The following is a 12395-nucleotide window of genomic DNA, read 5'->3' as shown; positions in this document are numbered from 1 at the left end:
GTGAGAGGGAAGCCAGCACATGGGAGCAACAGTCAGGGAGCCCCTCACGCCGGAGCCACCCTCACCCCTGGATCATCCAGAAGACTCTTGGAGGGAGAGGAGCGCCCGGTAGGCAGCTGTCCCTGCACCGCCTCCTCAGAAGACTGCGGGGTTCATGCTCTGGACTCCAGTTGAAAATACAAAAAGGGATTTCAACGAACTTAGGTGAACAGAATACACTGGAAAAGGTTAAAGGAGGTTAAAGGATCCTTTTTAAAAGAAGTCATAATGGCAGAAAGACCAAGGAAGACGGTTTAGTCAAAGTAGGTTCCAGGGACTGCTGCCCAGAATTGGATTTTCTGGATGGATTGTTCTCTCCATCTTTTGGGCAAAAACGAGAGGCTGGGAGCGGTTTTGGTCTCACGTCTATAGTATGCACGTCGCTTTTGGCTCAATTGTGCACGAGAGCCTTGGAGAAGGGGGGACTGCAGCCGAGGAGCAGCCAGGCTCATTCAGGGCCTCCTCAGCCCGAGTTCCCTTTGGGTGCAGAGATCCAGGTCCCTGAGCCTACAGGCCCTCCTGGGTACCACGGTGCTATCATGGCTCTCTCTTCCCCTGGCTTCAGTGCCTTTGCCTAGCATGGTGCCATGGAGACCCCAACACAGACCATGCTCAGGGCGCCCTGAGTGGACCCCGCATGCTCCTTGGCTGGGAGGGAGCCCTGTCTGAATGAGGTGGAGTCAGAGGTGCGGGCAGAGGCCCTGGAGCCGTGACGCTGGAGACACCGTGTGACCCCCACGCTCCCCAAGCCCCCACTGGCCAGGTGGGCTTGGGCGAGTCGCATCGCGTCTCTGACCTGTTTCCCCACTCGTGAGGGGCTAATTCCCCTCCTCACAACCTCGTTGTTCCTTGTGGGGAGTAAATGAAACCAAGTTTGCAAGAAGTGCTGTCTGAATTGTCAGGCGGTGTGAAATGGTGGGAATGTCCCACGGCCACCCCTCTCCAGTGAGAGGCCTGGAGACCCGTCACAGGATGGGACAGAGACAGGAGCCTGAGCTTCCAGGCACGGTCGGAAGCGGGGTTTGAGGCCAGTGTCGGGCGGTGGCCAGGGGCCCTCTCTCAGTGGATGCCCACGCTGAGCTGTTGCCTCCACCCTGCGGGCTCCAGAAGCCCTGTGCGTCCCTGCCTCTGCCCCCGCGCCCTCCTATCTGCCCCCGATGCCCTGCGCAATCCCTGCACCCATGCCCTCCACACCTACCCCTGCCCCGTGCCCCCCCACCTGCCCCGCATGCTCCCGCCCTTGCCGATGCCCTGCGCGTGCGCTGCCTCTGCCCCCGTGCATCCCCCACCTGCCCCTGCACCCCACACCCACCCCTGCCTGCCCTGCCACCCCTCCACCCTTGTGCCCCCCACACCTGCCCCTACCCCACTGCCCCTGTGGCCCCCAACACCTGCCCCCATGCCCTCTGCCCCTGGTGCCTCCCACACCTGCCCACAGCCTGACCCCTGTGCCCCCACACCGGCCACCGGCCGTCCCTCACACCCCCTGCCCCCGTGCCCCCCACACCTGCCCCCATGACCCGCTGCTCCCATGTCCCCACCCCTCATGCCTGCCTGTGTATCTCCTGGCAGGTTCTTCTTCAGCACCGTGGCCTCAGCCACAGCCGGCATGCTTTGCCTGATCACCATCCTGCTGTACATCCTCGTCCAGTACTTTGTGAACCCCGGGGTGCTCCGCACGGACCCCAATTATGAAGGTACGTGGCCGCCACTCTTGGGGGGCCTCAGCCTCACCTCCAGCCATCTTTCCGGGCAGTAGTATCGGATCTGGAGGTGGTTGGCCCCTCTTGCCCCAGGGAGAGGCCAGGGTGGGCAGCACCAGGCAGGCTCTGACCTGGGCCGAAGGCAGTAGCCCAGGGTCCACACAGCCCAGCAGCCCCCAGCGTGCAGGAGGCAGGCTTGGGGAAGGCACTGGCTGCACTGCTCTGTGAATGCTGCAGGTCGCGACAGGTGAGAGACAGTGGGGTCCGGCTCTGCCCTCGCTCTCCACAGTCAGCCCTGCAGCACCTGTCACGCCATCCTGTGGGGCCACATGGCTGTGGGACAGTGGGGGTGTCTGTCCAGCAGGAGCCGCCCACGGGGAGAGAGAGCAGAGGCAGCGCTGAGGGTGCTGGGCTGTAGTCTGCAGAGTGCTGAGGCTCTTGGCCAAGTGGACCCAGAGCCTGGGATGCCCGCACTGAGCCACAGGAGAGACGTGGCGGTGAGGACTGTGGGCTCCAGCGGCAAGTCCACGCCAAACCCGGACCCCGTGATGCCAGTGTCCTCGGAGTCTGTGATGCCAGTGTCCTCGGGAAGTGGGTCTGCTGCTGTGACTTAAGATCTGAAGTGGGAGTCTCATACTGGGTGGTCCCAGGAGGCCCAAATCCAGCCATGAGGGTGCTTATAAGAGAAAGGAGAGACGTAGAAGGGAGACAGCCCCGTGAGGATGGAGGCAGGGTTGGAGTCACACGGCCACAGCCCAGGGTCGCCCAGAGCCCCAGGAGCTGGCAGAGGTGGGAGGACCTCCCTGGACCCTGTGGAGGCAGCGTGCCCGCCTGTCCTGCAGCTGGATGTCAGAGCCCTGCCTCAGACTGCAAGAGTCTGCTGTGGGAGCTGCCTGCACCCGCCACCACTTGTATTTATCGCAGCCGCGCCGGGACCCTGACCAGGAGGACCTGTGCCAGAACAGCCCCTTGGGCTGTGGGTCAAGACTGCCAGTCTCGGCCCCAGGCGTGGCTGCGCCCGCACTGCGCACAGCCCAGGTGGCAAGAGAGGCAGGACTTCCCTGCCCTTTGTTCCAGAACATTCCGGAGCCAACACGATGTGACTTTTTTTTTCAAGGATGAGCTTGGCAGCTCTATGTGGAAGGCCCTAAAGCTCCTCCTTCCACTTTGAAGCGTGACCGATGCCACCAGGGCCTCACAGCCGCTTCTGAAGCCCTTCCTGAATGCCAGCTCCACCCTGGCGAGGCCCTGACCTCAGCGGACCCAAGCCCAAGACGATGCCGTTGTGTTCTTCCCCCCGTAGCAAGTCACCTTCCCCAGCAGCCTCCACATTGTCTGGGCTGTCACCATGGGGGATGCCAGGAGAGTGAGAGGCAAGAGGTGGCCGAGATGGCATGTGCTGGCTTCCCTCCTGGGACATGCTGCTTCCACACGGTAGTGCCAGTGGCTCGCTGTGAGTTCACTGACTGTGGACGGAGCGACTTCCTGGGTTTGCTGTTCCCGATGATTCGGCAGGACTTTAAAACCAGCAGGGCCCTGAGCAAAGCAGCTCCTTGTACCATGGGCTGGACTCATCGTGATGTCACGGCTAAGGGGGCAGTGTGGGGTCCAGCCTGGCCCAGGCACATTGAGCGGCAGTCCCGTCTGGCCGACTGTGGTGTTTGCCTTACTAGGATGGCCCCCGAGGCCACCAGTTCCAGAGAGGGTCCGTCACCCAAAGACATCCACGCTGAGTCACCCAAAGACATCCACGCTGAATCCAACCTTCTGCCATTCTGCCTTACCCGACCCTCTCCCATTCTACCTTGTCTGACCCTCTGCTATTCTGCATTACGCCTGGTTTTTGGAAGTGTTGTGGTTTTGAGTGTTGGCAGCCCAGTGTCTCAGAGGACTGTATCTTAGAAATGACCCCAGGCGAGAGCTGTGGCTTTCCTGTTCTATTTGAAGGCGGCTGTTTTAGGGTGCAGAGGGCCCAGGGACATAGCGTGGGGCATGAGGAAGGGATGGGTGCTGGGGCCCGGCAGAGCCGGCAGGCGCTATGACTCCTGCACTTAGTGAGGAAGGGGTGAGTGCTGGGTCCCTGGCACTTAGTGACCCTGTCGGAGCCTCACCTCCCAGATCCATAAAGAAGGGATCATAAAAACCAACCATAGGCAGCAGGACCCACGGGGCCTTCAGGTACGGGAGGCGTCCACTTGGGCAGGGAGGCATCCCTTGCACCAGCTGTCCCCACGCTGCCCCATCCCCAGCAAGCTGTGGTCTGCGACATCCACCTGATGTGGCACCCGTCAACAGGTGCTGGACACAGTGTCTCTCCCTTGTCTCGACAGATGTCAAGAACACGAACACGTGGCTGCTGTTCCTTCCTCTGTTCCCGGTGCAGGTGCAGACCCTGATAGTCGTGATCATCGGGATGGTCGTGCTCCTGCTGGACCTGCTTGGCTTGGTGCAGCTGGGCCAGCTGCTCATCTTCCACATCTACTTGAGTATGTCCCCCACCCTAAGCCCCCCGATTCCCCCAAGCCTGGGTGGTCAGAGCTGCTCATCTTACACATCTACCTTAGTATGTTCCCAACCCTGAGCCCCCCATGCCTGGGGCCGGTGTCTTTGCCCTCCGTGTTCGCATGTGTTCAGGGTTAACCTGTCCCAGAAATGAGATCATGGACAAAAAGGGCAAATCACAGGAAGAAATTAAAGCCATGAGGGCCCAGCAGGCCCAGCAAGGAGCTAAACTCACACAGAGACCTGCAGGAGCAGTGCCAGGTGCTTGAAGTAACAAGTTTAAAATGTTCAGAGAAAATGAAATGGGATCTATTAGGGAAGAACAGGACATTATGAAATAAGAACAGGACATTATGAAATAAGAGCAGGTGGACTTAGAAAAGCAGCAAGTAGAAATTCTAACAGTGAAAAATATTACAGGCAGGTCACCCACTAACCAGACAACTAAAGCGAGAGTTGGTCCTGCTGAGTCTCACAGCGGGCACAGTGTTAGGCGGTCAGTCATGTTGCTGAACCAGGGAAGGTAAACTCTCCAGTCCCAGGGAAACCTGTTGTTGGAAGTAACAACCTCCCTGCTCCTGGCATTAGCCGTTTTGGTCATGGTGGGCCAGCTGCAAAGCGTCTTCCATTCTCTGAGCAGTGGTGGCCCAGAGGCTGTGGCCTCTCAGGGGGTTTCTTTGGACACGGGCAGCAAAATGTGTCCAGGCCAGCCCCCAAGAATGCCCTGCTCCCGACAGCTTGGCCAAGCCCTGGTCAGGGCGGAGGGAGTCGGGTGGGTCAGGCTCTGGGCTCACCCCTATCTGTAGAGCAGCCCCTGCCTGCAGTTGTGGCGAGAATGCCCGGCTCAGAATGAACGTGCACCACCAAGAGGCTCCTTGTTCATAACCAAAGGTTACCCTACAAACCACCGTCCCCACACAACCGTGGGAACGTTTTATAAGACACACCTCTAACGCACATCTTGCAGTCACTGTTGTCTTGCCTGAAGGTTGAATTTTTTTTTAATGAAAGTGCAATGAAAATCACTGGATTAAATCATATGGACACAGTGCTGAATGTGGTGTTTTCAGAATTTTGATTTTGGACGTCAAGGCCAGTGCCTGTATAGAATAGGTGCTTAGGATATGTTTACTGAATGGAATGGAACTGAAGTCTCAGATGTAACTTCACAGAGACATGCGTCTGCCTTGTAGAATGTCTCAGGCTGCCCGTTCCTGAAGCCTAAACCCTTAAGAGTGAGAAGTCATTTGGGCCTCTTTCAAAACTCTCCACCCCTCTTAGAATCAGGAATATTTTAAAAAGTACTTTCTAGAATTATCTAGCAATCTTTCTTATATTTAAATATTTTGGGGTTTACCACAAAGGCTTTCCTGGAGTTTCACTCCACCCAGAATTCATCATCTCTCCTTATCAGGAAATCTCTCACCCTCAGATGCTCAGAGTCAGGGCAAGTCCCCCCACAACCCGAGAATCGGCCAAGCTTGGGCCGAAGCCCACGTGGTCTTTTCCACACGTGCTGCAGATTAACAGATGCCCAAACTGCCCAGTGATACAAAGTCTGCACTTGTCATTCTTTTCCAACTTTGTGCACAAAATGTTTTCTTGGGTTAAAATAGTCAGTGCCCACTGTGTGCTGAGCACGTGAAGGGGCTACAGGCTTCTGTGGGCGAGGTATGGTCACCTGCACGCTGGGGCGAGAGGGTGAAGAATGAGACAGGAACAAGTGTGGACGGCCCTTGTGCTGTGAAGAAGCTGGCCCTCGCCTCAGGCGGCGGAGGAGCAGGGGGCAGCAGCAGGCATGGGGGTGTGGTCCCAGGGGCCACGGAGACTGTGCCTGACCTGGGCGTCGCCTGGACTCTCCTGCTCGTGGTGGATCCAGAAGCCCCCAGAGGAAGCTTGACCCATGGAAGGTGCTGGAGCCCGAGAGGCCATCCACCCCTGATGCAGGCTGTGCCCGAGTGGCTCTGCCAGCCCCGGCCACGGCCACACAGTGCAGAACATGCCTGGAGCTGGCTGCCGCTCACACATGCACTGTTCAGTGGGCATATGGGGGCAGAAGGCCAGGCCCCCAGCACACGGCCCACCCCAAGGGCCGACACCAGCACCCTGTTGGTCCCAGGTGCCCGGCTGTAGTCCTGGAGGCAAAGTGGGCACCTGTGTGCTTGACCATAGGTACAGACACACAACCTATTGCTTCGCCCCTGCATTTGGGACCAAGCTCAGGGGCGCCGCTGATGGCTACACCGTGTGCCTCTCCTTTCTCAAGGCTTCTGACCCGCACGTGACTCCCACGCTGGCCCTGGACGTGGCACCATTGGTGCTGTGGAAGCCTGTGCTGCTGGCGTTTGGGGAGGCGTGGCCCACACACAGACTGCTTCCTGAAGGGTATGAGGTCCCAGAGGACGAACCTTTGCCATCTGGGGGCATCAGCCATTTGTTCCTGTCTCCTGCAGTAGTACCTGTCCCCACATCAGAGACCAGCGAGGAGATGCCCCCACCAGCCTATGTCAGGCCTGGGGAGAGCAGGGAAGTGCAGTGGGCCTGAAGCCATGTGGGGCTGGGAGGGATGGCCTGGTCTGTCCTCCGAGCCGGGCACTGCGTTTGCAACAGGCTTCTTGAACACAAAACCCAAATCAGGTGTGGGAGAAACATGAAAGGACAGGCAGGTGGCTGCTGTGGGCAGACAAACTCACACGACCACAGCAGACAGCATGATGCCTGGAGGCACGACGCCCTGGCCTAGTCCCGCCCCCATGACCCGGAGCCTCCCTGGGCAGTGACTCCAGGACAGCTGGGAGCTGCTTCTCTACCTGGCAGGGCTCCCGGCTCCACAGCCCCAGGCGACTCCCAGCCTCCCTTGCTTTTGGCCTCTGAGACGGTTGATGCAGGAGGTGTCTCACCACAGCCTCTCCTGGTCACCCAGTTGGCCCGAGGGGCTTGGGAAGGGTCCCCAGAGGAGTCATGCCAAGGAGGGGACCTGCACACAGCAGGGAGGTGTGGCCACGAGCCCTCCCAGCTGGCTCAGGGCTTGTGTGGTGTGGAAGTGCAGAACAGCTGATGGGACCTTCTCTCTCTGCAGGGCCTCGCCCCCAGTGTACCTACCGGCAACCTTAGGCACCTGCCCTTGGCTGGTCAGCCACCCCTGGACCTGGGAGACTGTGGCTCTGGGCATGGGCTAGAGTTCCCTTTCCCAAACAGCTGCTGAGGCTCCAAGGAAGACCCTGGACTCCCGCTAAAATGCGGCTCAGTCCCCACCCACCCATCCTGTGGCTGCCTGTGGCCTCCAGGAGGAGGTGGTGCGGGGTGGCCTGCTGTGGTTGTGTGAGTTTGTCTAGTGTGGAGACATCCCAGCTGAGCCAGAGAAGCCACAGAAACCATGTCAGGGGTCCTGGTCACCGAGGCGTTTCCCGAAGGATCTGAATGTGGGCAGGGCAGGCAGTAAGAAACGCGGGCCACCTTGTGCCCGATGTCCCAGGGGGAAGCCAGGCACATGGAGCTGGCAGGCAGCCTTCAGGGTCAACCATGAATCATGGCGAGCTCGCAAACATGAGGAAGGGTGGCCTGGGGAGCTGTCTGGGACTCAAAACCAGCAGCACTTAAAGGTCCACTGAGGTCAACGTGAGGATGGGGCCTCCGCGGGCCCCTGGGTCCCCACCCGGGCGACTGGAGTGATGAGTGCTTCCATGAGCAGAACACGGGCCACGGGTCTCCCAGACCTTGACAGAGCCAGGGCTGAATGTGTTGATTTTAGGGTATTTAGACATCAAAGAATAGATTTCCAGAACAAAGTTGGTAGATTGGTTATTGTTAGTTGTGGTAAAACTGCCCCATAATGTAGCCGCTCAGTGCATCACCTCAGCCTCTGTGGTCAGGAGGCCAGCACCTCTGAGCTGGGTCCCTGGAGAGGTGTCCACTGGGGCTCTGGGCTATGTTCTCATCCAGAGGCCTGAGAGGCCATCTGCCTCCCACTCCATGAGGCTGAGGCAGCTGTGGAGGGTGGTCCTCGGGGCAAGGACGCCAGTCTCCTGTGCAGGCTCCTGGAGGTGCAGCCTGGCCTGCATGTGTGTTCTGTTCATCTAGGGGCAGGTATTGGGTGGGGGCCATGGGGAGCTGTGTCAGAAGCAGCTGGTCACTCAGACTTCATTTTGAAGCTGGAAGATGGACCTTGGAGAGTCCTCAGTGCTCATGGCGAGGGCACAATTCCCTGAGGAGGTGAGTGATGTGGGGCTGCCTTCCAGAGATGGATGGGAGCCACATTCACGGCAGATCATAGAGAAAACCTGCTTGATGAGGTCAGGGAATCACAGCCTTCCCCACATTGCCCGGCCGGCCAGGGAGCCCTGGCCATACTGGAGACCCTGGGCCCGCCTGGGAGGTTTCCCGGCTTCCCTGCCCTCAACCTCATCATGACGCTCAGGTTAACTGTTTTCCACAGAGCTCACCTGCACCAAGTGGGCCTCTGGGAGCCACAGGGCACGCTGAAAATCTGGTTTTGATGGTATTTGTGCAAACCTGGGCAAAAGAACATATATTTTAACTTGAATATAAACAAGCACAAGTTTGTGTGCTCAAACCACGACAGGTTCTGGGGGGCGTGGAGGACTAGCCAGAGCCATGTGAAGCAGCTCAGGGCCCGGCCAGGGCTGAACACCCAAAACACTGCAGGCGACGGGGCTGGGCTGGCTGCAGGCAACTCCATAAGGCACCCACCGCCATCTGCTCCTCACTGCAAATAGGCCTCTGTGGGCGGCTGCCCCAGTCTCCAGAAATAGTCACGAGACATCAGCTCTCACGGTGTTGGTGCTTAGGGAAAGAAGCATGGAGATTTTGGCCCCTCCACGGAAGCTCGTGGCTGAAATAGGTGCAGAGCCCATTTGATTAACGTTTATTAAGACGAGTCTTTTAGATAAACGGGTATCTCAGGTTTTCCTTTGCTTCGATGCGCTGCTTTGCTGCCTGCATTGCAGGCCGGGTGGATGGGGCTCTGGCCTGCCTGCTGAGGTGGGCTCTGTGCAGGGCTGCAGGGATGTGACCTGTCTCGGCCCCATCAGAGGCTGTGCTGAATGGCACTGATGGCACTTGTGTTCACCTCCTGGGCCTGGGGCTCTGAGTACCTGCAGGAGTGTGTGCTCCCAGGACCCGCTAGCCAGCACCTCGGGGTGGCCGCCACACTGTGTGGTCCTCCGACTTCAAGGTCTCTGTGCATCCCCCAAGGTGTGCCCCACCCCATGTCCAGATGTGAGGAACCCCGCAGGCCACCTGGACCCTCAGACAGAGCGGCCCCTCCTGAGCTGGCCTCTGACCCCCGCCAGTGTTCCCAGGGGATCTGGAGCAACCTCTCAGGCTGCATGGCATGGGGGACCCAGGTCTGTGAGAGGCAGCTCCTCTTCTGACACCACGGACGATGCAGCTCAGTGAGGCCTTGGTGGGCAGGGGGGCGTGGGCCGGTGCCGGTCCCCAGGTCACAGCTGCAGACCTCTCTTGCTGACCATCAGCTAACTGTGGAGCTGGACCCACGAGGCGCCTGCACCCATCCTGGCCTCACAGGGCCTGCATGGTGGGCGGAGCACGGCTCCCTGTGCAGGGGCTGGGTCAGTGGCGCTGGCTGCCTTTCTGAACTGTCCTGAGGGCGCTGTGCAAAGCTGCAGGGCTGGTAACTTGTCCTGTTCCTCCTTTCCCCTTTCCAGAGGCCAAGAAGATGACCACCTTTGAGTATCTCATTAAGACCCGCAAAGAAGAGAGTTCAGAACACCAAGCGGCGAGGAAAGATCCACATGTGCAAATGGAGGAAGGATTTCTCCAGGTACTGCTTATGTCTCTGTTCCATGTCTCAGGCCTGGGACAATGTCTAAGGTCAGTCTGTGGTTGGCACGCTCCTTTGCTTCACGGTGGTGCAGCCTGTGAACTCTGCTATGAGTGTGTGTAGTGCGTGTGTGTCTGTGTGTGAGGCTATGTAAATGGGTGTGTCTGTGTGTCTTTGTGAACTGAAATACCAGAAATGCACCAATGACTTCCTAGTGCAAAGATAGTAATGGAACTGAGTCTCCTGAACATTTCTTTTTTGTTTTTTTGAGACAAGAGTCTCGCTCTGTTGCCCAGGGTGGAGTGAAGTGGTGAGATCTCGGCTCACTGTACCCTCCACCTCCTGGGTTCAAACAATTTGCCTGCCTCAGCCTCCCAAGTAGCTGGGATCGCAGATGTGTACCACTACACCCGGAAAATTTTATTTTGTATTTTTAGTAGAGATGTGGTTTTGACATGCCAGGCTGGTCTCAAACTTCTGGCCTCAGGTGATCTGCCTGCCTTGGGCTTTGAATGTGCTGGGATTGCAGGTATGAGCTACTGTACCTGGCCTGAAACACGCTTTTTAACTTAAGGAAATTAGTACCCTTTTCAGTTAAGTAACTAACTCAAGAAGACATAGAAAATCTCAATAGACATTGAACAGCCAAGAGACTGAACTACTAATTTAAAATCTCCCAATGAAGAAAAATCCCAGGCCCTGAAGTCTTCATGCATGAATTCTAGCAGAGATTTTAAGAAAAAAATACAATACCAACTACACACAGACTCTTTCAGAAAACAGAGAAGGAAGCAACACTTCCCAGCTCATTCAGCAATGCCACCATCAACCTGACACCAAAGCCAGACATTCGTTAAGCCAATACATTCAGGAGACACAGGCAAAGACCACTGATAAGACCTTGGCAAACCAAATCCAGCAGCACTGGGCAGGACCATGCACTGTGGCCAGGTGATACCCTCCAGGGGTAAGCAGTGGCTTAAGACCTAGAAATCAATTGCTACAGCTCAGCACGTTCGTCCAATAGACAACAGTGACCATGTGATCAAGCCGATCAATGCAGAAAAGGGTAGTTTCCAGCAAGTTCCCATTCATGATTTTTAACAAATCTCAGTGACCTAGGAATGACAGGAAAGCACCCTGTGGACCTGACATGACATTTCCTGGTGAAAGGCTGGTGACCCTCTCTTTGAGGCTGGGCCCAGGTGATGACACCCCTTCCTCCTACTTCTAATGTCACAGGAACATTCCGGCCGGCCCAATGCAGCAGGGAAAATGAAGGCACACAGAATACGAAGTAAAACTGTGTTTATTTGCAGGCAACAAAATGCTAAAAGTATGTTTTAAGACCCAATTAAGATAATAAAATCACTTAACAAGGATGTGGGGCACATATTAAAATACATCCTCACACATCTCTATCCACCAGCAATGAAAAATCTGGGTTATATTTTAAAACTTCCTTTCACAATCTTATAAAAAAGAATAAATTCGACAAACCTTGTGCAAATATGTACACTGAAAGCTACACACCATGACTGAGAGAAGTCAGAGATGCTCTATTGAGTGAAGAGTTCATAGATTGGAAAAAAGTACTATTAAAAGAGCAATTTTCCCCAAACCTGATGTACAGATTTACCACAATCCCTGCTGAACCCCAGCAGGCTTCTGGTTTAGCAGAAATGACAAGGTGGTCCTGAAATGTATATGAAAATAAAATTCAAAAGACCTAAACTATACTAGCTAAAACGATTTTGAGAAAAAATAAAATTGGAGAACTTATGTAACGAGACTTTAAATTGTACTATAAAGCTGTAGCACTAAAGACAGTATGGTGCTGACATAGAGAGAGACATAAAGCTACAGTAATAAAAACAGTGTGGCACCGACATAGATATACGGAAATGGACCAGAAGAAAGGTCCAAAGTTAAACCTTTCATTTATGGTCAATTGACTTTAAATAATGGTACTAAAATAATTAAATGGGGAGAAATTATAGTTCAACAAGTGGTACTAGAACAACTGGATATCTACATGGAAAAGAAAAAAGAATGATTGAGTTCTTCATACCTGTACAAAGATTACCCAGGACCGCTTCGTTCCCCACACAAAAATTAGCCCCAAATCCATCTGACACCTAAACTTAAAAGCTGAACGTAGAACACTTCTAGAAGCAAGCATAGAATGAAATCTCTGTGATCTTTAGTGAGACAAAGCTTTTCTTTGATATGACACCAAATCACTGGCTATTAAAGAAAACATCATAGTTTGGACTTTACCAAATTGGAAAATATTTGCTTTTCAAAAGTCACCATTAAGAAAACAAAATACAGGCCGGGCGCAGTGG

General features: G+C 55.6%; 1 protein-coding gene across 1 annotated transcript in view; it reads left to right on the top strand.

The window, feature by feature from the left end:
- Positions 1-1611: 1611 nt before the first annotated feature.
- The window catches only part of LOC108515212 (probable palmitoyltransferase ZDHHC11), a gene marked incomplete at its 5' end in the record, with an annotated part of 26247 nt that continues 15463 nt past the window's right edge, over positions 1612-12395 (top strand). Inside the window, 3 exons of the mRNA XM_017851903.1 lie at positions 1612-1736; positions 4073-4228; positions 9932-10047. Coding sequence (XP_017707392.1) covers positions 1612-1736; positions 4073-4228; positions 9932-10047 — 397 coding nt within the window. The remainder of the gene's footprint in view (positions 1737-4072; positions 4229-9931; positions 10048-12395) is intronic.

This window comes from Rhinopithecus bieti, unplaced genomic scaffold (assembly GCF_001698545.2).
Source record: "Rhinopithecus bieti isolate Rb0 unplaced genomic scaffold, ASM169854v2 scaffold_35303, whole genome shotgun sequence".
NCBI lineage: Eukaryota > Metazoa > Chordata > Mammalia > Primates > Cercopithecidae > Rhinopithecus > Rhinopithecus bieti.
The sequence above is the reverse complement of the archived record's forward strand: the minus strand, read 5'-3'. Positions and strand labels throughout refer to the sequence as shown.